At 43.7% G+C, this 21,513-nt stretch overlaps 2 protein-coding genes across 4 annotated transcripts in view; both read left to right on the plus strand.

The window, feature by feature from the left end:
• Positions 1-21,513, plus strand: part of LOC120485860 (neprilysin-like) — a 289,808-nt gene that overhangs the window by 24,921 nt on the left and 243,374 nt on the right. For all 3 annotated transcript variants that reach the window (XM_089135413.1, XM_089135414.1, XM_089135415.1), the window contains exon 2: positions 7,575-7,745. In XM_089135413.1, coding sequence (XP_088991539.1) covers positions 7,575-7,745 — 171 coding nt within the window. The remainder of the gene's footprint in view (positions 1-7,574; positions 7,746-21,513) is intronic.
• Positions 17,454-20,127, plus strand: LOC148977340 (uncharacterized). The gene is made up of 2 exons (XM_089116659.1): positions 17,454-18,182; positions 19,455-20,127. Exons 1-2 carry the CDS (start codon positions 17,781-17,783, stop codon positions 19,947-19,949), a joined length of 897 nt encoding a protein of 298 aa, XP_088972785.1. The 5' UTR covers positions 17,454-17,780; the 3' UTR covers positions 19,950-20,127.

Consider the following 21,513-nt stretch of genomic DNA (forward strand, 5'->3'; position numbering starts at 1 on the left):
AAATTGAACATGGTTTATTTTTGTAAAACTTTAAAACTGGCCTTTACTTTTCTAGACGATTCCTCTTGTAGCTTTTGTTTGAAGGCATTAAAAATCAAAAACAGTAACGTTAGTAACATTACTGCACTTTATCAACTAGTTACCGGATGTGCTCGGGAAGAAATATTTGTAGAAAATACTCAAGACATTCATTTGCCTAACATGCCAAATGGTAACTAAATAACCTTAACGTTATGTTAACAGCTTATTTGACATTTAGCAAAACATAATTTTTGGTTTTTACCACATTAGTGTCGGAATATCCACACACCCGAAATCCAACTTTAAAACAAAACCTTAGACAAAAAACAAAGACAAATAGCCTACGGGAAAAATCCTTCAAATATGTATGGTAGCCTACATTGTACTGTATTTTTACGTAATTGACAGTGTATTTAAATATCAAAAACATAAATAAACCTTATATAATTGAAAACACTTAACAGTTGTGATCCTGATCTGTTTAGCGCAAGCCAAAGAGAGAACAAATTTATCTGCTGATGAAACGGGGCACTGACCAATTAAAAGCTCACCGGTGTAATTATTTTAAATGTGACAAAACAATATATATATATATATATATATATATATATATATATATATATATAAATATATATATATATATATATATAGTCGGCTACATTTTAAATAAATTTGCCTCATAAATCTGAGAGGGCACGTGCCCCTCGGTTTGAATAGGCACCTCTGATCGGCACCTCTGATTGTTTCATAATGTTTTTCTCACCTTTTATTAACACTGTGCAACCCCACCCACATTTCACAGCCATGAAAAAGTGCCACATAGCTTTATAAGAACTGTCATCAGACCATGAACACCTCTTTATTTTACAGTTCCAGGATGAGGAACACAAGAAAGTAATAACAAGGCTAATCATTTTATTGTTGTTCTATATGAATTTAAACAGTCTTCTGCTTTTAATTGTTATTTATCACATTATACAATGTTTTAATCATTCCACTATTGTTAACAGAAATCGTTGGATGAAAACAGACCCCCAGGCCCTAAAGTATCAGCAGAGAAACAGCATTTTATTTTTAAATAAACAGATAGTAAACTTACATTTTATAATGCAGCAATTGCTGCTGTTTTGCACAATGTCCCTTTGCAATTCCCGAATGACTTTAAAGCTAGGGTATACGATTTCAAAGATTGTTCATTATTAATATCCTTGTTTAGATGCTGGTTATATATATAGTACAATCCTAACAATATGAATAGAAAAAAGAACGAAAAAAATCCATTCACTTTATTGGCTGTACAGCCGCATAAAAGTTGACCAATGAAAGCTTTGCGGACGCAAAGCTACATTGGACAACTGCTCTCATCCAATCACCAGCTACACTTGAAACTCCGCCTGGCGCTCGCGTCTCCACCCCACCACACCCGACCACGCCCGACCGCGCCCCCCTTCTGCGTCATGAGAATCGCGCGCGTTAGCAGCTGACCGCATATGGTAGCTAGCTAAGTAGCATCAACAATGGATAAAAACGAAAAAGACAACAGCAAGCGTCCCCTGCTTTCCCCTACAAGAAAATGTGAAGAATGCCGAAATTTGAGGAGAATAAATATAGGGTCCACCATTGACCGATGGAGAAAGCTTCAGCGAGATCTGGGACTGAATACCGATGCAGACACTGCTGACTTTTTGTTGAGCAGGTAACGTTAAACATTTATTTATACTCTTATATGGCGTGAGTCGCGTGACGTGTTACATAAATAGCTTTTTATCAGTCAGAACACTTGTTGGCATTGGAATGTTAGCTGTTTAGCATCGCCTATCACGGGTAAAGTAAATATATTTCTTGAATTGCTTGATTATATTTCAGTATGCCTAGCGGGTTCCTGTTCGAGCCGATCGAAATTTAAACAAGATGCGCTGTTTGCTGCTATAACAATCACTCAAAACCTTCGCAATACTACTAATATCATACTTATGGTGGTGGGTAGTGTAAAACATTTCATGTGTTGCTAATCTTGCGTTGGCGTGATCTCAAACGTGTCATTGAATTGTTGATGAAGCAACTAAGTTCAAGTGTCTAAAGGCAATTTTACATGTGTCATTAGCAATGTCATTAGATTGAAGCGACAAAGCAATGTTGTGAAAGTATGATGATCACAACTTGACTGAGTGACGTTGTTCAATTCGTTTTCCGGGAGGGATCAGGTAGCAGAGGGGAGGGGTTGTTGTGTGTGGAGAGGCGGGATGGGTTTTTTAAAACTTCCCTTCCGTTTTTAGGCTTTCTGGACCGATTTTCAACATCGTATACTACAGCTTTAATGCGACTGGTTTATTTTTGCCACGGTTTATTTTTGCCATTTTGGCATGCTTAAACACAAATGCTGCCAAGTAACATGGTTTAGTAATCAAGCCCTGAAAATGTTTTAATTTTATGATCATGGTTTTTTTTTTAAAGTTTTTTTGTAAATCTACTAACAAATTAAAATAACACAAAGTAAAAGACAAGTAACCTATTGACATAGCCTTTCTAAATTATATGATGGAATAATAGAGGCCTATTTTTACTTCACATTTATTTTATTTTAATTTACTTTTTTCAGTATTGTGATTATAAATTTGTTTAACTACAATGTTTAACTTGAATTGATCTGTGACCTCAGCTTTCAATGAGCAGTGGCAAATTACGTCATACAGAGAATAAACAGACACCTTAAAGGTGCGGTAACACTTTAGAATACGGTTTCTTCGTTAATGAATAACTACACAAGAACGAATGAGTAACACAATATTAACAATCTAGTAACTATTATTAACTAACAAGAAACTCTGATTAACGAACTAGTAAGTAATAGCGCACAGACGAAAGTGGTAGTTCACTATTAAGTAATCAATAACTACTACTTTTTTAATACTTCCCAGAGAACTACTGAAAAAGTTTATTAATAATCTAGTAACTACTATTAACTAAAAGAAACTCTTATTAACGAATTAGTAAGTAATAGCTCACAGATGAAAGTGTTACTAGATACTTCTGTGGGAATTACTAATTATTTGGATTCGTATTATAAAGTGAAGATCATTGGAACTAACTAGTTATTAAGTAATACAGTTATAAATCTGCAAGTCATTTAAAATATATAAAAGGAAAGGCACTCGAGTAAATTACACACTTATGTGTGTGTGTGTGTGTGTGAAAAGTGTGGAAAGTGGGGGTAGTAGAAAACTTCGGTTTTTGTTTCCATCTATCTCCATGTTGAACTGTTTTATGTGTTTCCTGTATCCACTTGGAAACACGTTCATGAACAATATAAGTTAATACATTGTATAGGACCCATTTGAGCCCTAGAGCAGACCGGCGGAGATCTCTCCGTTTGTTGAAAGCTTCCCGATGTTTTGGAATGAACTACAAGCCGGTCTCTTTGGGGCTGCTTACACCTGGCCACTTCATGCGTTTTCTCAGATCGGATTTATCAAATCGATTCCATTACACCTGGTCACATAAATGTGTTTTTGCAAAACGGATATTAATCTGATCTTCAATTCTTATATACAGATTCATATACAGCTATATACAGATTTCATGAAGTGCACGTCACCTAAAGCAACAGATATGAGCTGCATTTTATTAATCATCGGCTAATTTCAAAATCAGCAAAGACAGCAATAAGAGAGAGCGGCAGCAGGCCTGGTAAGACCATTTCATTTCTTTGCTAATGAAAGATGGTAGTGTTAAGCGTCTGCGACTTACTTTCACTTTGAATAGGCACTCAGCTGCTCATCTGAGGTGATGCGCATCATCATATATGACTAAAACAACATGACATATATCCTGATTTCAACAACCAGATGCATTTACATTTGTCCAGTTTCGTCTGGAATATGGCCCAGACCACGTCCTCAAGTGATTTGAGTGATCGAATTCAAATCCGTCTCACATGTGTTTCGGAGGGCAACCTGGTCTTTTCACGATCGAATAGCTATCCAATCAGGTGGAAGGTGTAAACAGCCCCTTTGAATCCATCTTCTACTTTTGTGGAAAGTTGACTAAAGTTGTGTCGCTCGAGTTGTCTTCTCTGATACGGAGAATGGGGGCGAATACACTTACCTGCAAGACACTTACCTGAATCCCTTTTATTTATTTAACTGTACAGGATTATAGAGGCGATCGCAGTGATCAGAGAAGGGCTCATTCAACCCATCAGGCTATTGTTTAAGCATGTATGGGTTAGAAAACAGCTATTTTTAACATGAAATGTTGCGCAATGCACCTTTAAATAAATAAACAGTTAATAAACTCGCTAATAAACAGCTACACATTTAAGCTTCAAGAATGGTAAAACATAAAAGCTGTCGGCCAACAGCATGTAATGAGGTTTGATCTTGGGTCGTTTGGAGGTCCATGAGGTGGATGTATGAACCGATTAGATCAACATGTGTACCGAGTTTCATATTATTACATGCAAGCATGTTTGATTTATGGACCAAGTGTTCGGACCCCGTTCCACGGACGATGTCGAGCCCCCCTGCCACGCCCGGTACCATCTTCAGCCTGATGGCCGCGGGTTCTGACCCGTGTGCAAAGTTTCAAGAGTTTTTGAGCACGTTAAGGGCCCCAAAAGTGCCAAAAAGGTAGCAGAATAATAATAAATATAGCTGCGAGATAGCGATGGCGGGCCCAAGCCGGTGGCACCGCAACCTTTAGTTACCTAAAGGCACTGTGGTGGCGGTGCCGCAGGCTTTGGCCCTTTCATGATTAAATGATTAAATGTTAAAACGGCTTGCCATACTCTGTCTGTCGTTTCGACTAGTCACAATTACGTTACAGATATCTTAAATGATAATACTATCTATCCAAAATGTAATTACAACTAGTCAGAAAGACATTGTTGATATCTACATCTATATCTGATATAGATGATACATGATATCTATATCTATCTTAATAGGGCTTGCCATACAGGGACATAGGCTCAGAGAGAGGCTCACCATATTCAAACCAATATCTTCCTCTTGGTCCGAGCTAATGACTATGAATTAGAAAGTTGTCCAGTACAATGTATATATCGATTTTTGTAACTGTAGATAAAACTAACAACCCCACTTTTGTCAAAAGGTGGCGCTATTTAGTCCCTGCACCATACCCGTTTCTGAATATTTGCACATGTCTACTTGCCAATAAATGTGATCTGTCTGTTGAGTTTCATGCAATTTCAAGCATGTTAAGAGTCTCAAAAGCATCCTAAAAGAATTTTAAAGTTTGATGTGTTGCCACGGCAACAGTATCAAAGATAAAATAATAAAAATTTGAATAAATTCAAATAATACAAACCCTGAAATGGCGCTAATTTTAAAATTAAACTAAAACTCACGGCTGCACAAGCATTCATAACTGTGCGCGCCAACAGCGAGGAACCAGCAGAACAGAGTGAACGTTCATTATGTTTAGCTCAATCCTACTTAAAGGGTCATGAAACCCCAAACCAAATTTTCTGAGATTATAACAGAGGTATGTGTGTTGAACACCATTAAAGACAATGTTAGCATCTGTTAGATTTAATAATAAGGTTAAAATGGTTAAATTTGAGTTTTTTTTCCGCTTTTTTCGTCTTCAAGAATCGATATCAATTCAATATTGCTTTATTAGCATGACTGTGTAACACAATGTTGCCAAATATAATGTTGATATCAAGAATCCATTCACAGGTCCATATCTGCCGTGTATTTACATTATACAGATGAAGTTTGAAGCAAATCGGTTAAAAATAAGAGGGTGATTTCAAAGCATTTTGAAAGTGACACACTTCCTGTGACAAAAAGCGACACACTGCCTCTTACAGCGAACACACTCCTGAAGTTTCATCAAGATCAGTTAATGTATAAAGAAGTTATAACACACTTCCTGTTTCACGTTTCTCGCCATAATTTCGTTTCCTCGCCACGGCCAAACCGTTCGAGATATCAAAAATCCTTCATCAAAGCTTTCATCCTCAATGTCTTGATTTCACGCTGATCGAGTTTCGTCGAATTTGGATCTAGGAGGAGTATTTCAAATACCATTGCGTGTGTTTTACAAAGAACCCTAAATAGCTAACTTCCTGTTGGGCTGGGGTAAAAAGTAAAAGTGCGAAGTATATATGAAATGATGAGATCTATATGTGTACCGAGTTTCATATTATTACATGCAAGCGTGTTTGATTTATGGACCAAGTTTTCGGACCCCATTCAAGAGGGCGCTGTCGAGCCCCCCTGCCACGCCCGGGTAACCCTAAGGAAAACAATAGGGCCTTCGCCCTTTCAGGGCTTGGGCCCTAATAAGAATAATAAGAACCCTTAGGAATACAATAGGGCCTTCGCCCTTTCAGGGCTTGAGCCCTAATAATAAATAATCCCAAGGAAACCAATAGGGCCTTCGCCCTTTCAGGGCTTGGGCCCTAATAAAGAAGAAGAAGAAGAAGAAATAATCCCAAGGAAAACAATAGGGTCTTCGCCCTTTCAGGGCTTGGGCCCTAATAATCCTAAGGAAAACAATAGGGCCTTCGCCCTTTCAGTGCTTGGGCCCTAATAATAATTCTAAAGAAAACAATAGGGCCTTCGCCCTTTCAGGGCTTTGGCCCTAAATATTTGACCACTTGCTTGAGCAACTTAATATATAGAAGGAATGCATGGAATTATAGGCCTACGTTGTTTAAATTGTGTTTAAACGTGCATGTGTCCATTCAAGTTTGTAAAAGTGTACAAAGAGAATCCCAATGCTGACAAGACGTTTATTTTAATTAAAGGTGCTGCATAACTTCTGAATTTGAAATAAAAATAGTGAGTAGGCTATGTGTTTGTGGTACAGCCGCGGATCAGTTACACACTGCAAACGCAGCATATGTGAAAGCACTTTAGCGCGTGCTGCTCCTGGACTGGATACGCACAGCAACACTCACCGCATACGCACTGCACTTGGAGTATGTGTGAAACGGGCGTAAGGGTCTTATCAAGCGAAACGATCGCTCATTTAAAAAAATAAATAACAAAGTTTAAGTTTTATAAGCTCAAATGCTCGCCTTGCTCTGTTCTTTAATGCACGTTCGTGACTCTCCTGTTCGAACTCGTTCATCGAAATGAACAAATCTTTTTCTGAGTCAATTCGCTCATTTCGTTCGTTGAATCGCTTGATAAGACCCTTATTCATCGTCTGGAATCAAAGGAAGATTTTAAGACTCTGTCCCCAGGTCACGGTCCTCTCAGCCAGTGGCTGAGCCTGTGTGTGTCTGTGTGTATTTGTGCACCTGAATGCTTCAAAGTATATATATGACAAGAGTCTTTTTGATCAGTGAATCGTGAGTGTGTGTTTGGCAGAGTGGGATCAGTGATTAATTGCCTGCTGCAATAAATAACAGCTCAAAGTGTAGACTGTGCATTTTTGAAATCTGTAAAAACAGGTAAGTTCTGTGACGAATGACAGAAGTTATGTGTTTAGAGAGACCAAACTCTGCAAAGAAATTCACTGTGAAGTTATCTGTGCATGGTTTACACTGAATCTTAACTCTCTCTTACTCTTTTCAGGTGATTTTTTACAGGCTGCCCCAGAGGGACAGCAGACCATGGCTGACAACAACACTCAGAAAAAAAAGCCCAGCTGGATGTCACTGAAGATAGGTCTCCTGACAATTGTATCTTTACTACTTGTCATTATTGTGGCCCTAATCCTCCTCTTCGTCACACAGAGTGGCAAACGTAAGTGCATGGGATTCATTGTGTTGTTGAGTGACTAAATTACTGGCAGCACTAACTGCTTTTGAGCTGATTTTTCCATTGAGGTCAATCCAGAAATTATTGCAAAAGCTAAAATACCCAAACTGACTTTTTTCTATTAAAATGCCAAGTGAAAGAATATTTCATGTGACATATATGTCACATGATTCCAATGACGCTGCTGTTCGTTTACAGTCTGATGGAGACGCGCGCTGTATTCAAGCTTTTCTACATTGTTTGTATTTTGGTATTGCAATATTTTTTAAAAATGGTTCGTAAGTGTGCATGTTGCGGATGTCCTTATCGTCCTAATCAGGTGCACAAGATAACACGTCAGCAGCGTCAATGGAATCGTGAACGAGCAATGACAACAGAACCGGAAGAGAATACAATGCAGAATAAAGTCGTTGTTTTTGGTATGTTTGGACCAAAAAGTATTTCCGATGCTTCAAAAAATTCGAACTAACCCACTCATGTCACATGGACTACTTTGATGATGTCTGTATTGCCTTTATGGACAAGGACAGTATAAGGTACATACATTTTCAATGGAGGAACAGAAAGCTCTCTGACTAAATATCTTAAACTTTGTTCCGAATGTCACGCCAAATAATGAAGGATCCAAAAGCAGATAGACAGGAATAACAGTCTTTAATTAAATAATAGAAACAAAGGCAGTCTGTCGTTAATGAACACAGATCTGGAGACAAACAGAAGAGGGAATAAACTCCTGTCACGAAGTGCTGAACAGAACCTCCTTGGCGCAGTCTCTAGGAACAGGAGACGTCTCAGTCACGAAGAGTGGACGAAGAGAGCCTCAAGCAGCAGCAACAGCAAGGCACGGAAAATACTCTTAGTAGCCAGACTGATACGGACAAACAAGACAAGACTGTTAGCACTTGACTAAATCAGAGAGGACGGACGTACCGTGACATTGAAACAATGATCCGACAAAGAGACTACTGAAACAAACGCCAGATAAAGGGTGAACACTTAGAGAAAAGTAGAAACAGGTGTCAAAGCAAATCAGCGCGAGCGCTGATTGCAAAGACTAACAGGTGAGGAAAGAGAGAGCGGGTATGAGCGTGAATGAGTGTGTGTGTGTGTGTGTGTGTGTGTGTATAAGTGTGTGTGTGAGAGAATAAATAGAAAAAAACCCTACTCATAACAGTACGCCTCCCTCAACGAGCGCCTCTAGGCGCTCGAGGGAAGGAGCCTGACGGGACCGGTAGAAGTCATCAATCATAGAACGGTCCAGGATGTCCCGGGCAGGAATCCACCGCCTCTACTCAGGACCGTACCCCTCCCAGTCCACCAGGAACTGGTGACCACGCCCCCGAGGACGAACGTCGAGGAGCTTGCGGACTCTGTAGATAGAGGCCCCCTCGTCAATGGGAGGAGGGGGAAGTGAGGGGCGGGCGGGCGCACGAATAACGGGTTTAATGCAGGACTCATGAAAGACCGGGTGAACACAGCGCACTTGACTGGACAGTCTAAGCTTCACTGCAACAGGGCTGATAACCTTAACAATAGTGAAGGGCCCGATAAAACGAGGCATGAGCCTGCGAGACGTCTCATGAACAGGTAAATTGCGGGTGGATAACCACACCCTCTGACCGCAAACATATCTGGGAGGTCTAATTCTGCGGCGATTGGCGGCTCAACGAGTACGCTCCCTAGTCTGACATAAAACAGATCTCACCCTCCTCCAAGTACGTTTGCACCTCTGAATAAAGGCCTTGACGGACGGAACTGAGGCCTTAGACTCTTGAGAAGAAAAAACAGGCGGCTGGTAACCAAGGCAACCCTCAAACGGAGAAAAACCAGTAGCGGACGACGGAAGAGAATTATGAGCATATTCGGCCCAGGATAACTGATCGCACCATGACACGGGATTCTGAGAGGTGAGACAGCGCAACATGCGACCAAGGATCTGATTGGTCCTTTCGGCTTGCCCATTGGTCTGAGGATGGAATCCTGACGACAGACTAGCGGAAGCCCCAATCTGCCGGCAGAATTCCCTCCAGACTTGAGAGGTGAATTGAGGACCTCTGTCAGACACAATGTCCGAAGGAAGACCATGGATCTTGAAAACGTGATCCACCATAATCTGGGCGGTCTCCTGAGCCGACGGTAATTTAGGGAGCGGAATAAATTGCGCAGCCTTAGAAAAACGGTCTACGACGGTGAGGATGACCGTATTACCAGCCGAACGAGGAAGGCCGGTAACAAAATCCAACGCAATATGAGACCAGGGCCGCGAGGGGATGGGAAGAGGTCTGAGAAGACCCGCCGGAGGCTTGTTACTAGACTTGGTTTGAGCGCAGATAGAACAGGCAGCCACAAAACGCTGAATATCACGCTCGCGAGTGGGCCACCAGAATCTCTGACGTATCACAGATAACGTGCCTCTTACACCGGGGTGCGCGGCTAATTTAGAAGAGTGCCCCCAGCGAAGAACCGTCAAATGAGCAGCCTCGGGTACGTACAAAGTTCCCTCGGGGGATCGGGGAAAGTGCGTGATGTGCGAAAGTGCACGCTTAACCGCCTGTTCCATTCCCCAGACGGCCACCCCAACCACACAGCGCGGAGGTAGTAGAACCCTCTCATCGGTCGAGTCACCCTCTGATGAGTCGAACTGACGAGAAAGGGCATCTGGTTTGAGGTTCTTGGAGCCGGGTCTAAACGAAATGGAAAACTCAAAGCGATCAAAAAATAACGCCCAACGAGCCTGACGAGCGTTTAGACGTTTCGCAGAACGAATGTATTCCAGATTGCGATGATCCGTCCATACAATGAATGGTACACTGGCTCCCTCAAGCCAGTGTCGCCACTCACCAAGTGCCAGACGAATCGCAAGGAGTTCACGGTTACCAACGTCATAGTTGCACTCCGCGGGTGACAGACGGTGGGAGTAAAACGCGCACGGATGAACCTTGTCATCCTGGGGAGAGTGCTGCGACAAGACAGCTCCCACCCCAATTTCGGAGGCATCGACCTCAACAATAAACTGACGCTTAGGATCAGGAGTGATCAGGATGAGCGCTGAAGTAAATGTCTCTTTAAGCGGTCAAAAGCATCCTGAGCATTCCCTGACCACACAAACCTGGTCTTGGACGAGGTGAGAGCGGTGAGGGGAGCGGCAACCTGGCTAAAGTTACGAATAAAACGCCGGTAAAAATTTGCAAACCCCAAAAACCGTTGGAGCGCGACTCAAGAATCAGGGACAGCCCAATCGAGAACTGCTCGAACCTTGTCAGGGTCCATACTGATCCCCTCCGCAGAAACAACCGAGCCGAGAAAAGTAACAGATTGGGCGTGAAAGACGCATTTCTCAGCCTTAACGAGAGGCGATTCTCCAACAAACGCTGCAAGACCCGACGAACGTGTTGAACGTGTACTTGAAGGGATGGTGAGAAAATTAAGATGTCATCCAAGTAAACGAAAACAAACACATTGAGCATATCTCTCAAGACATCGTTTACTAAAGCTTGAAATACAACGGGAGCGTTGACCAGACCAAAAGGTAAAACGCGATATTTAAAGTGCCCGACAGGAGTGTTGAACGCGGTCTTCCATTGGTCTCCCTCCTAGATACGCACCAGATGGTAGGCGTTGCGCAAATCTAACTTAGTAAATATCTTTGCGCCCTGTAGGATGTCAAAAGCAGACGACATAAGAGGCAAGGGATAGCGATTCTTGACTGTTATGTCGTTCAGCCCTCGATAGTCGATACAGGGGCGCAAAGACCCATCTTTCTTCTTAACAAAGAAAAATCCCGCACCGGCGGGAGACGAAGAAGGAACAATGATCCCTGCGTCGAGAGACTCTGTGAGATACTTCTCCAGAGCCTCTCGTTCGGGCGCCGAGAGGGAGTACAGTCTACCGCGAGGAGGCGTGGTGTTAGGAAGGAGTTCGATAGAGCAGTCATACGGACGGTGAGGCGGTAAGGAGACCGCCCGGGACCGACTGAAAACCACCCGCAGATCATAGTACTCCTCCGGGACACCCAGACAAATCGTCAGGCTTAGATAGTTATTTTTTTAATGAAATGTATTCACGAAATAAAAAAGTACATTAAAAATAATTGGAACTATCACAAATTAGGTTCAGTTTGCCAACAAAATGCTAGTAAATATTTCTATAATGTAAACATTCTAAATATTTCCATGGCCTAACTGCTTCACTAATTAAGTTTATTAATTAAGTTTACTAATTAAGCGTTGTATTTACCAGACAACTGTTTCATTAAAAACTTGGTAACACTTTACAATATGTGTGCACTAATATGCATTACTTCATGCTTAACTAATACACAGATATTTATTAGTTTATGTATGACTGATGAAGAACTAAACCATTCATTAATGATTATAAAAAATAAAGAGTCTGTCTGATTAATAAAGTAAGTAATATATGAGTTGCTATAGACCCTTTTACAGTTGGTAAACATGGTGACGTTTTTTTGTGGGCGGAGCATAGGTGGAGGCAGAAAGATTCCTCTGGCCGCTTTACTAACGCTAGTTAGCAAGGATTGTTAGCTTGTTTTTTAACAATGACTGGAGAAAATCCGATATTATCTTAATGTGATAATTTAAGATAAATAAATTTAAGGTCACTCAGTGTCCAGGACCACGATTGTTATTTCCAAAAGCTATTTTTAACGGACGGAACCAGATTGGCCGACCTGTCGCCACCTACACGCTCACTCAATGCATGGACGATCTGACAGGATTAACGTTACATTACCAGAGTTGAGTGGCCTGACTTCTACACCTACCTTAAAGATGAACTGAACTGAAAAATATCCACGTTGAAAACGTGTTGTTTATGACAATTAAAAGTAAATTACACTAAACATTTTTTTTAAATATATATTAATATAGCTTTTTTAAGCAACGCAAAATTGCGCTTGTTAGCGCTGGCAGTTCCGATGACGTCACTGGCATGGTAGGACCCGCGGAGCGCCATAAACAACAGCTGTAGGTCCTGTATACACAGACGAAAATGAGCGCTTTTAACGGCATGGATTACGCATTTGAGCCCGTGAGGGACAGGCCGGTAGTGTCTAACTACCACCACATGGAGGACGATCAGTTTCAGGCTTCACTTGCAGTACAGGATCGTTTGGGGGAAAGTGACTGTGGGCGCGAGCGCTGTGGAGCATAGACACTGCACGGAGACGATCTGTTGCAGAGAGGTCAACATGGACATTTATTGATCGGCGAAAAATGCATCACCATGCACCGTTCATTTCGGATGCTGTTCGGTGAGAGAAACGTGTTGAAGGAGGCTATGCTGTCTCTAATGGATGTCCGAGCTGAGACGCTGGACCGCCCCATAAGTAGCAGGGTATTTTACGAATAGGTGACGGCTGGGCTAACTTGTTACAATTTTCTCAGATTGTTTAGATTAACAGCGTACTGGCAGTTCACTCTATGGGCGAGGGTGCATTATGGAAGGAGAAAATCCCATCCTTTACAGTGAACTATACATCAGGGATCTTTTCCCCCTCACCCGAATATCAAGGATTCGAGTAACGTTAACGTGATGCATTGAACTTGTAACTTGTGTAAATAAAACATTTCGTGCATTGTCAGACGTTTCATGTACTCATTGACGAAAGTACACATCTCTAAATAGTGTGTCGCTAAAAAATCTGTTTCCTCAGCCATGTCAGCTAGCCTCAGACTGTTTACAAGCTACGGCTGTTCTGCTGGTGCGGGTAGGCAACGGAGTGGCTTACCATGCCAGTGACGTAGTCGAACGTTGAAATCCAACATGGCGGCGCCCGTGTAACAAAAACAACACTTTCAATGTACCATTTTATCCCTTTTAACAAATTCTGCCATTTTAAAAATTGTACCAATGAGAATAAATAAAATAGATCTGTTATATCACCTTTTCTCAAATTTCAGTTCAGTTCATCTTTAAGGCGCTTTTCCACTGCATAGTACGGTACGGTTCGGTACGTCTCACTTGTGGTGCTTTTCCACTGCATGGTACGGTACAGTACGGTTCACTTCAGGTCGCTTTAAATGGTACCTGGTCTGTTGAGGTTCCAAGCGTACCGTACCGGTACTAAAATGTGACGTGAAACACTGCAGATCACTGATTAGTCAGACAGAATCGTCATTCCCTGCGTCACTACAAGCGTCATTGGATTTGCGACACGAGACACTTTTTTAGCAGTATTTTTGTTTTGCTGCCATCAGCCTCATTTTAAACACATTTTTCCGTCTAGCAGTTAAAAACAACCACATACCGAGAATCAGGAACACCATCCCCTCGATAGTCTCCATTGTTCCTGTGTTGTGGGTTTGAAAATGTGGCGCTTTTAAGATGATGTCATGGCAGTAGAGGCGCGCGCAAATAACGATCAGTCCCACACACTTTGAAGGGGTACTACTGCGGTGGAAACGAAAAGCGATCCGAACTGTTCCGCGCCGAGTCGAAGCGTACTGAGCCGAACCGTACTGTACTATGCAGTGGAAAAGCGCCATTATAGAGAAAACGATCGTAAATAGAAACTGCAGGGCATATAAATCTTTAGATGCCTATATGATCCTGTACAAGACTTGTGTGTACGATCCGCAGTTCTGCCGAGCCAGCGCCGAGACCACGACAATGTAAAAAGTGACATTACAGTGCGATTTTAATGATGTGAATATTTTCTAGAAATAAAAGTTACAGATACAGAGAGACTTCCGGTTAGCATGGGGGGTGAGTAACTGCAATTTCGCCCGTGCTCCCACAGTTTTAATTTTAAAGTTTACTTATTAGCCCATCAAAGACCTGATTATCCAGTTTATTAGTCAGCTTTTTGCTTTGAAACTTTCTGGGTGAAAATGGCTTCGAAATCTAGACAAAACACCAAGAAAGACTAACTTAAGATAGACGAAACTAGTGGGAACTTAGATATGGCTACTCTGACGGCGCTGCTGGAAGAACACAGGGCGGCATTGTCGTCGGAATTTAAATCGGCATTTTCCACCTTGGAATCGAGACAGACTGGACAATTTACATATAACGGTGAACGACCACGAGCAGAGACTTTGTTCACTCGAAGCAAATGCGGACGCGAGTGGCATAAGCGTCGGAACCCTGGAGTCGAAGTTCGCGGCTTTAGCTGACGAACATTCTAAACTCAAAGCCAAGGTTATGGATCTAGAAGGGAGGAGCCGCAGGAACATTCGAATTTTTGGCTTACCTGAGACGATCGAGGGCCCTCGGCCGACCACTTTCTTTTCGGAGCTCTTAGTGGAAGTTTTGGGCGCAAGCTTATTTACCTCTCCTCCTGACTTGGATCGTGCTCATCGCGCCCTCACATCGAAACCGAAGCCAGGGGAGAGACCAAGGTCTGTTATTATTCGCTTCCAAAAGTTCCAGTCCAAGGATTTGGTGATTCGCGAAGCCCGCAAGCTGAGAGGAAAGCTTCAATATCGTGGTAACCCGATCTTCATCAACGAAGACTACAGTCCCGAGGTTTTGGAGATGCGTGCCGAATACCGAGCGGTGATGAAGGAGCTGTACCAGCTTGGTCTGAGACCATCTCTTAATTTTCCCGCTAAGCTTTTCATCACGACATCGGATGGTGGGAAGAGGCGGTTGTCCTCAGTTCATGAGGCCGGTGAGTTTATCAAAGCCCGCCGGAGTGAAACGACCTGAGGCTATGTGAACAGTTGACTTTTTTGTTTTGACTACTCGCGTCTACTTAATCGATGCTGTGCTTCGAAATTATATTTTTATTTTATTTTTTCATAGCTCATCTCACTCCTGGATGATCATAAGACTGACAATACCATAATTTTGTATCTGCTTCACTGGAGAACTTTAATGCAGACACATATGACGTTGCTTTATGTTACTTATCGTCTGATTTTTGTTTTGAAGTTTTTGTTTTTCATTTACAGGCTAAAACACATTTTCGTGGAGCCGGGGTCCTTTGTGCAGCTTGACTTTGTAATTTTGAGAAATTACTTAAAGATGCTGATGTTTAGCAGGTTCTCTGCGTGGTTCTGGGTTGATATGTTAGGAGCGGGATTTAGGATTGTGAAATGGGACTATTTTTGTTTTGTTTTTTGCTCTTTGTTTGCCATGGTTTTTTGTTTTCCTTGGAGTTTTCTTTTTTTCCTTTATTCTTATGCGTTTTGCTCAGACATGAAGCTGTCATGTGGCAGATAGATAATGGCTAAGACTGAAGAGAGTTCCAGTACTCGTTTCAAATCATGGAATGTGAAAGGGGTTAATAATAATATTAAAATTAGCCGCATTATGTCTCATCTCCAACATCTTAAGGGTGATGTGTTCTTTCTCCAAGAAACCCATCTTAAGACAAGTGATATTCAACGGCTTAAAAGAGCATGGGTGGGCCATTTGTATCACTCAAATTTTAGTGCTCGGGCAAGAGGTGCTGCGATTCTTATTCACAGAAGTATCCCTTTTGAGTTGTCTAATATTTTGTCTGATCCTAATGGCCATTATGTCCTAATTACTAATTTGCCTATCGTTATGGCAAGTATTTATGCCCCTAACTGGGATGATGACAAGTTTATATCTAATTTTCTCTCATCCATTCCTGATATTGATAGTAGACATGTTATAATAGGAGGTGATTTTAACTTTGTTCAAGACACTGTTTTAGATCGTTCCTCGAGCAAACCTTGTGTATCAACTAATTCGGCCAAAACATTAAAAAGCTTTGCTGAGCAATTGGGCCTGTCCGATCCCTGGAGATCAAAATTTCCCACGAATAGGGCCTACTCGTTTTTCTCCCATGTTCACCAATCATATTCACGAATAGATTTTTTTCGTATTAGACAACAGACTACTCTCAAAACTATCAAACTGTGAATATCACAGCATTGTTATTTCGGATCACGCACCTACCTCTGTTGACATTAATCTCTCCCAGTTTACATCTTCTCCTAAACAATGGCGCTTCCCCTCTTTCTTTATGACCACAGATGATTTTAAACAATTTCTGACTGACCAAATAGCCCTATTTTTTTCAGGTCAATGATGTGCCAATTATTAGTAGAGGGATTCTATGGGAAATGTTTAAGGCATACTTAAAAGGTATGATCATTTCTTATTTTTCTGGTAAAAAATAAAGCTGCCAAGTTTAAACTGGATTCAATTCTTAAGGACCTACAGAGTTTAGATAATCAGTATGCTGTTGATCCAAGTAAAGATCTATATAAAGAACGCCTTCGTTTACAAACGGAATTTGATCTTTTGACCACGAATAAGACTGAAGTGCAGTTGCTTAAATCAAAACAATGTTTTTTTTTTAACTGGGTGATAAGGCAGGTAAATTATTAGCACATCAAGCTAGATCATCAGCAGCATCAAGGTTGATTAATGGAATAAGGTAACAACAGGGAGACGTGTTTAACGATCCATATAAAATTAATAGTACTTTCTTAGAGTTTTACTCAGGCCTTTATACTTCTGAGTTTCCCTTAGGTTCTGACTGTGGGGAATGGTCCTTGGATAAGATCACTTTTGCCAGCATTGACCGTACCATGGCTGGGTCCCTTGGTGAACCAATATCAGTTTCTGAGGTGGTTGAAGCTATCAAGCTTTTACAGAATGGCAAGTCACCAGGCCCTGATGGGTTTACTACTGAGTTCTATAAAGCGTTCTCTACTTCCCTAGCACCTGCACTACAGAGTATGTTTGTGATAATGTTGGTTGTGTGTCTTGTTATTTTGTTATCAGTTGTCCCCTGTCTATTAATTATCCCAGGTGTTCATTATTTCTCACGCCCCCCTCGTTATCTGGTTTAGCTTGTTTGTCCCTCATTATTTAAGCCCTGTGTTTCTACCCTGTCTTTGTGAGTTCTTGTCTTATGTGATCTGTTAACGGCGGTGTTGGTTGTTCATGCTCCTGAGTCCAGTATGTTGTCGAGTTTGTAAATAAAGCGTGTGCTGCACATGGATCCACAGCCTTATCCTTCTTGCAACAGCACTAGCATCGTAACAGAAGAACTCACCATATCGTGATCCAGCAGCCATGCTGAGTCCAGATATCCAGATTCTCCGTCTTCATCAGGAGAGTCGGACTATTGAACAGTATGTAGCGGAGTTTATTGAACTGGCTCATCTCGCGCACATGAACACCCAATGTTTGAAGATATTCTTCCGTGGGGGATTAGAAGAACCACTCCGGTCTTTGATGCCCGATCCAGATCCGCACGGGTCTTTAGAATGTTACATCGACCTGGCGCTGTTGAAGAGCGGCTCTGCGTTTACTGTGTGCGTGGAGGAGAGCAAGCTTCAATGGTCTGCGCTTCACGTCAGCCCAGCCGAGCACACGATTCACGTCAGCCCTGTGAGTGAGTCATTGAGTCCAGTGAGTGAACCATTGAGTCCAGTGAGTGAACCATTGAGTCCAGTGAGCGAACCATTGAGTCCAGTGAGCGAACCATTGAGTCCAGTGAGCGAACCATTGAGTCCAGTGAGCGAACCATTGAGTCCAGTGAGCGAACCATTGAGTCCAGTGAGCGAACCATTGAGTCCAGTGAGCGAACCATTGAGTCCAGTGAGCGAACCATTGAGTCCAGTGAGCGAACCATTGAGTCCAGTGAGGGAACCATTGAGTCCAGTGAGCGAACCATTGAGTCCAGTGAGCGAACCATTGAGTCCACCATTGAGTCCAGTGAGCGAACCATTGAGTCCAGTGAGCGAACCATTGAGTCCAGTGAGCGAACCATTGAGTCCAGTGAGCGAACCATTGAGTCCAGTGAGAGAACCATTGAGTCCAGTGAGTGTGTCTAGCCCTGTGACGCGCCGCCGCAGAAGGAGAAGGAGGACTCGTTCGGCTCGCCAGGCTCTGGTGAGTGTACCAGGACTCCTCGCCTTGCCGGCCCCGCCTCTGCGCCTCGCCTTGCTGGCCCCGCCTCTGCGTCTCGCCTTGCCGGCCCCGCCTCTGCGCCTCGCCTTGCCGGCCCCGCCTCTGCGCCTCGCCTTGCCGGCCCCGCCTCTGCGCCTCGCCTTGCCGGCCCCGCCTCTGCGCCTCGCCTTGCCGGCCCCGCCTCTGCGCCTCGCCTTGCCGGCCCCGCCTCTGCGCCTCGCCCTGCCTGTCCCGTCTCTGCGCCTCGCCTTGCCTGCGGCCTTCAAGCTCCGGGAGGCTTTTTCTGTGGATTTTCCCAAGTATTTTTTGGGAGGGGGCAGTAGGTATCCTGTGAGGGTCATGGAGGCAATGTGGCCTTGGACTTCAGCTCGTCTTGCTCCGCCTTGGACTTCAGCTCGTCCTGCTCCGCCTTGGACTTCAGCTCGTCTTGCTCCGCCCTGGCCGTCGCCTGATCCTGCTCCGCCCTGGCCGTCGCCTGGTCCTGCTCCGCCCTGGCTGTCGCTTCGTCCTGCTCCGCCTTGGACTTCACCTCGTCCTGCTCCGCCTTGGACTTCACCTCGTCCTGCTCCGCCTTGGACTTCAGCTCGTCTTGCTCCGCCCTGGCCGTCGCCTGATCCTGCTCCGCCCTGGCCGTCGCCTGGTCCTGCTCCGCCCTGGCTGTCGCTTCGTCCTGCTCCGCCTTGGACTTCACCTCGTCCTGCTCCGCCTTGGACTTCACCTCGTCTTGCTCCGCCTTGGACTTCAGCTCGTCTTGCTCCGCCCTGGCCGTCGCCTGATCCTGCTCCGCCCTGGCCGTCGCCTGATCCTGCTCCGTCCTGGCCGTCGCCTGATCCTGCTCCGCCCTGGACTTCAGCTCGTCTTGCTCCGCCCTGGCCGTCGCCTGATCCTGCTCCTCCCTGGCCGTCGCTTCGTCCTGCTCCGCCTTGGACTTCACCTCGTCCTGCTCCGCCTTGGACTTCAGCTCGTCCTGCTCCGCCTTGGACTTCAGCTCGTCTTGCTCCGCCCTGGCCGTCGCCTGGTCCTGCTCCGCCTTGGACTTCAGCTCGTCCTGCTCCGCCTTGGACTTCAGCTCGTCTTGCTCCGCCCTGGCCGTCGCCTGGTCCTGCTCCGCCCTGGCCGTCGCCTGATCCTGCTCCGTCCTGGCCTTCGCCTCGTCCTGCTCCGCCCTGGACTTCAGCTCGTCCTGCTCCGCCCTGGCCTTCGCCTCGTCCTGCTCCGACCACGCTCTGCGGTCCAGGCCCGCCTGGGCTTTATCCTTGCCCGGTTCCCCTGCACGGGCCTGGCCCTCCGTCCCTCCCCCGGACCGCCTCCGCTTCACCGCCCACCTGAACTTTTTTTTGTTTTTAGGGGCGTCAGGAGCCGCCCATAGGGGAGGGGCTATGTGATAATGTTGGTTGTGTGTCTTGTTATTTTGTTATCAGTTGTCCCCTGTCTATTAATTATCCCAGGTGTTCATTATTTCTCACGCCCCCCTCGTTATCTGGTTTAGCTTGTTTGTCCCTCATTATTTAAGCCCTGTGTTTTTACCCTGTCTTTGTGAGTTCTTGTCTTATGTGATCTGTTAACGGCGGTGTTGGTTGTTCATGCTCCTGAGTCCAGTATGTTGTCGAGTTTGTAAATAAAGCGTGTGCTGCACATGGATCCACAGCCTTATCCTTCTTGCAACAGCACTAGCATCGTAACAATGTTTAACGAGGCTCTTTCTAAAGGCTGTCTACCTCCCACTCTATCGCTAGCGTCAATCACTTTGATTGCCAAGAAAGACAAAGACCCCTTACTGTGTGGCAGCTATAGACCCATCTCACTTTTTTAGACTAGCGTTTACAACAAGTGATGCCCCAAATAATTTCGGATGACCAAACAGGTTTTATGATTGTAAGACACTCGTTCTTTAATACAAGAAAACTTTTCAATATTATCAATATGCCTAGTTCTGATGTGCCAGAAGTGGTTCTGGCATTAGATGCGGAAAAGGCGTTTGATAGAGTCGAGTGGGCATATCTATTTCGTGTAATGGAACGCTTTGGTTTTGATCATAGTTTTATTTCCTGGATCAAACTATTGTATGTCTCTCCACAGGCATCTGTGTTGACTAATGGTGTGGTTTCACCACCTTTTTTGCTTCAGAGGGGCACTAGACAGGGCTGCCCTTTGTCGCCCTTGCTTTTTGCCATTGCCATTGAGCCCTTAGCTATCTGGCTTCGTGAGGATGTAAATTTTAAAGGCATAAATTGACTGGGTAGAGAGTATAAATTATCCCTATATGTGGATGATCTTTTACTCTTTATTTCTGATCCAGAGGCTTCTATCCCTATTATTCTGAACATTCTAAACCATGTCAGTAAAATTTCAGGGTATAAGATTAACTTTCATAAGAGTGAGTTGTTCCCTGTAAATACTTTGGCGAATAACCTTGCACATTCACCCCTACCATTTAGATGGGTGGCTGATATTTGGGTATTATTGTGACTAAATTCAAATTTTGTCCCCTAACTTAAAAAGGTTGAGTCTGACATGGAACATTGGGCTAAGTTGCCGCTTTCTCTTGCTGGGCGTATAAGCCTAATCAAGATGACTGTTCTCCCCAAGTTTTTGTACTTATTTCAACATATTCCAATTCCTTTTTATGAGGAAATAGGCCAGCTCGAATTAAGGAATCAATTTTGGAGCTCCCTAAAAACAAGGGAGGTCTTGCACTCCCAAACCTTTTGCACTATTATTGGGCTTGCAATATTCAGAAATGTTTATATTGGGGGAACAATCTGATTTCTGAACCCCCTTGCTGGGTCTACCTGGAACAGTCCTCAGCACGCCTCTCTTTGCACTCAGTTATATGCTCTCAACTACCACTGCCTACAAACATTAGTTCAAATTTAGTAGTATCTCACTCAAT

This window comes from Pimephales promelas, chromosome 10, assembly GCF_988280905.1.
Source record: "Pimephales promelas chromosome 10, fPimPro1.hap1.1, whole genome shotgun sequence".
Classification (NCBI taxonomy): Eukaryota; Metazoa; Chordata; class Actinopteri; order Cypriniformes; family Leuciscidae; genus Pimephales; species Pimephales promelas.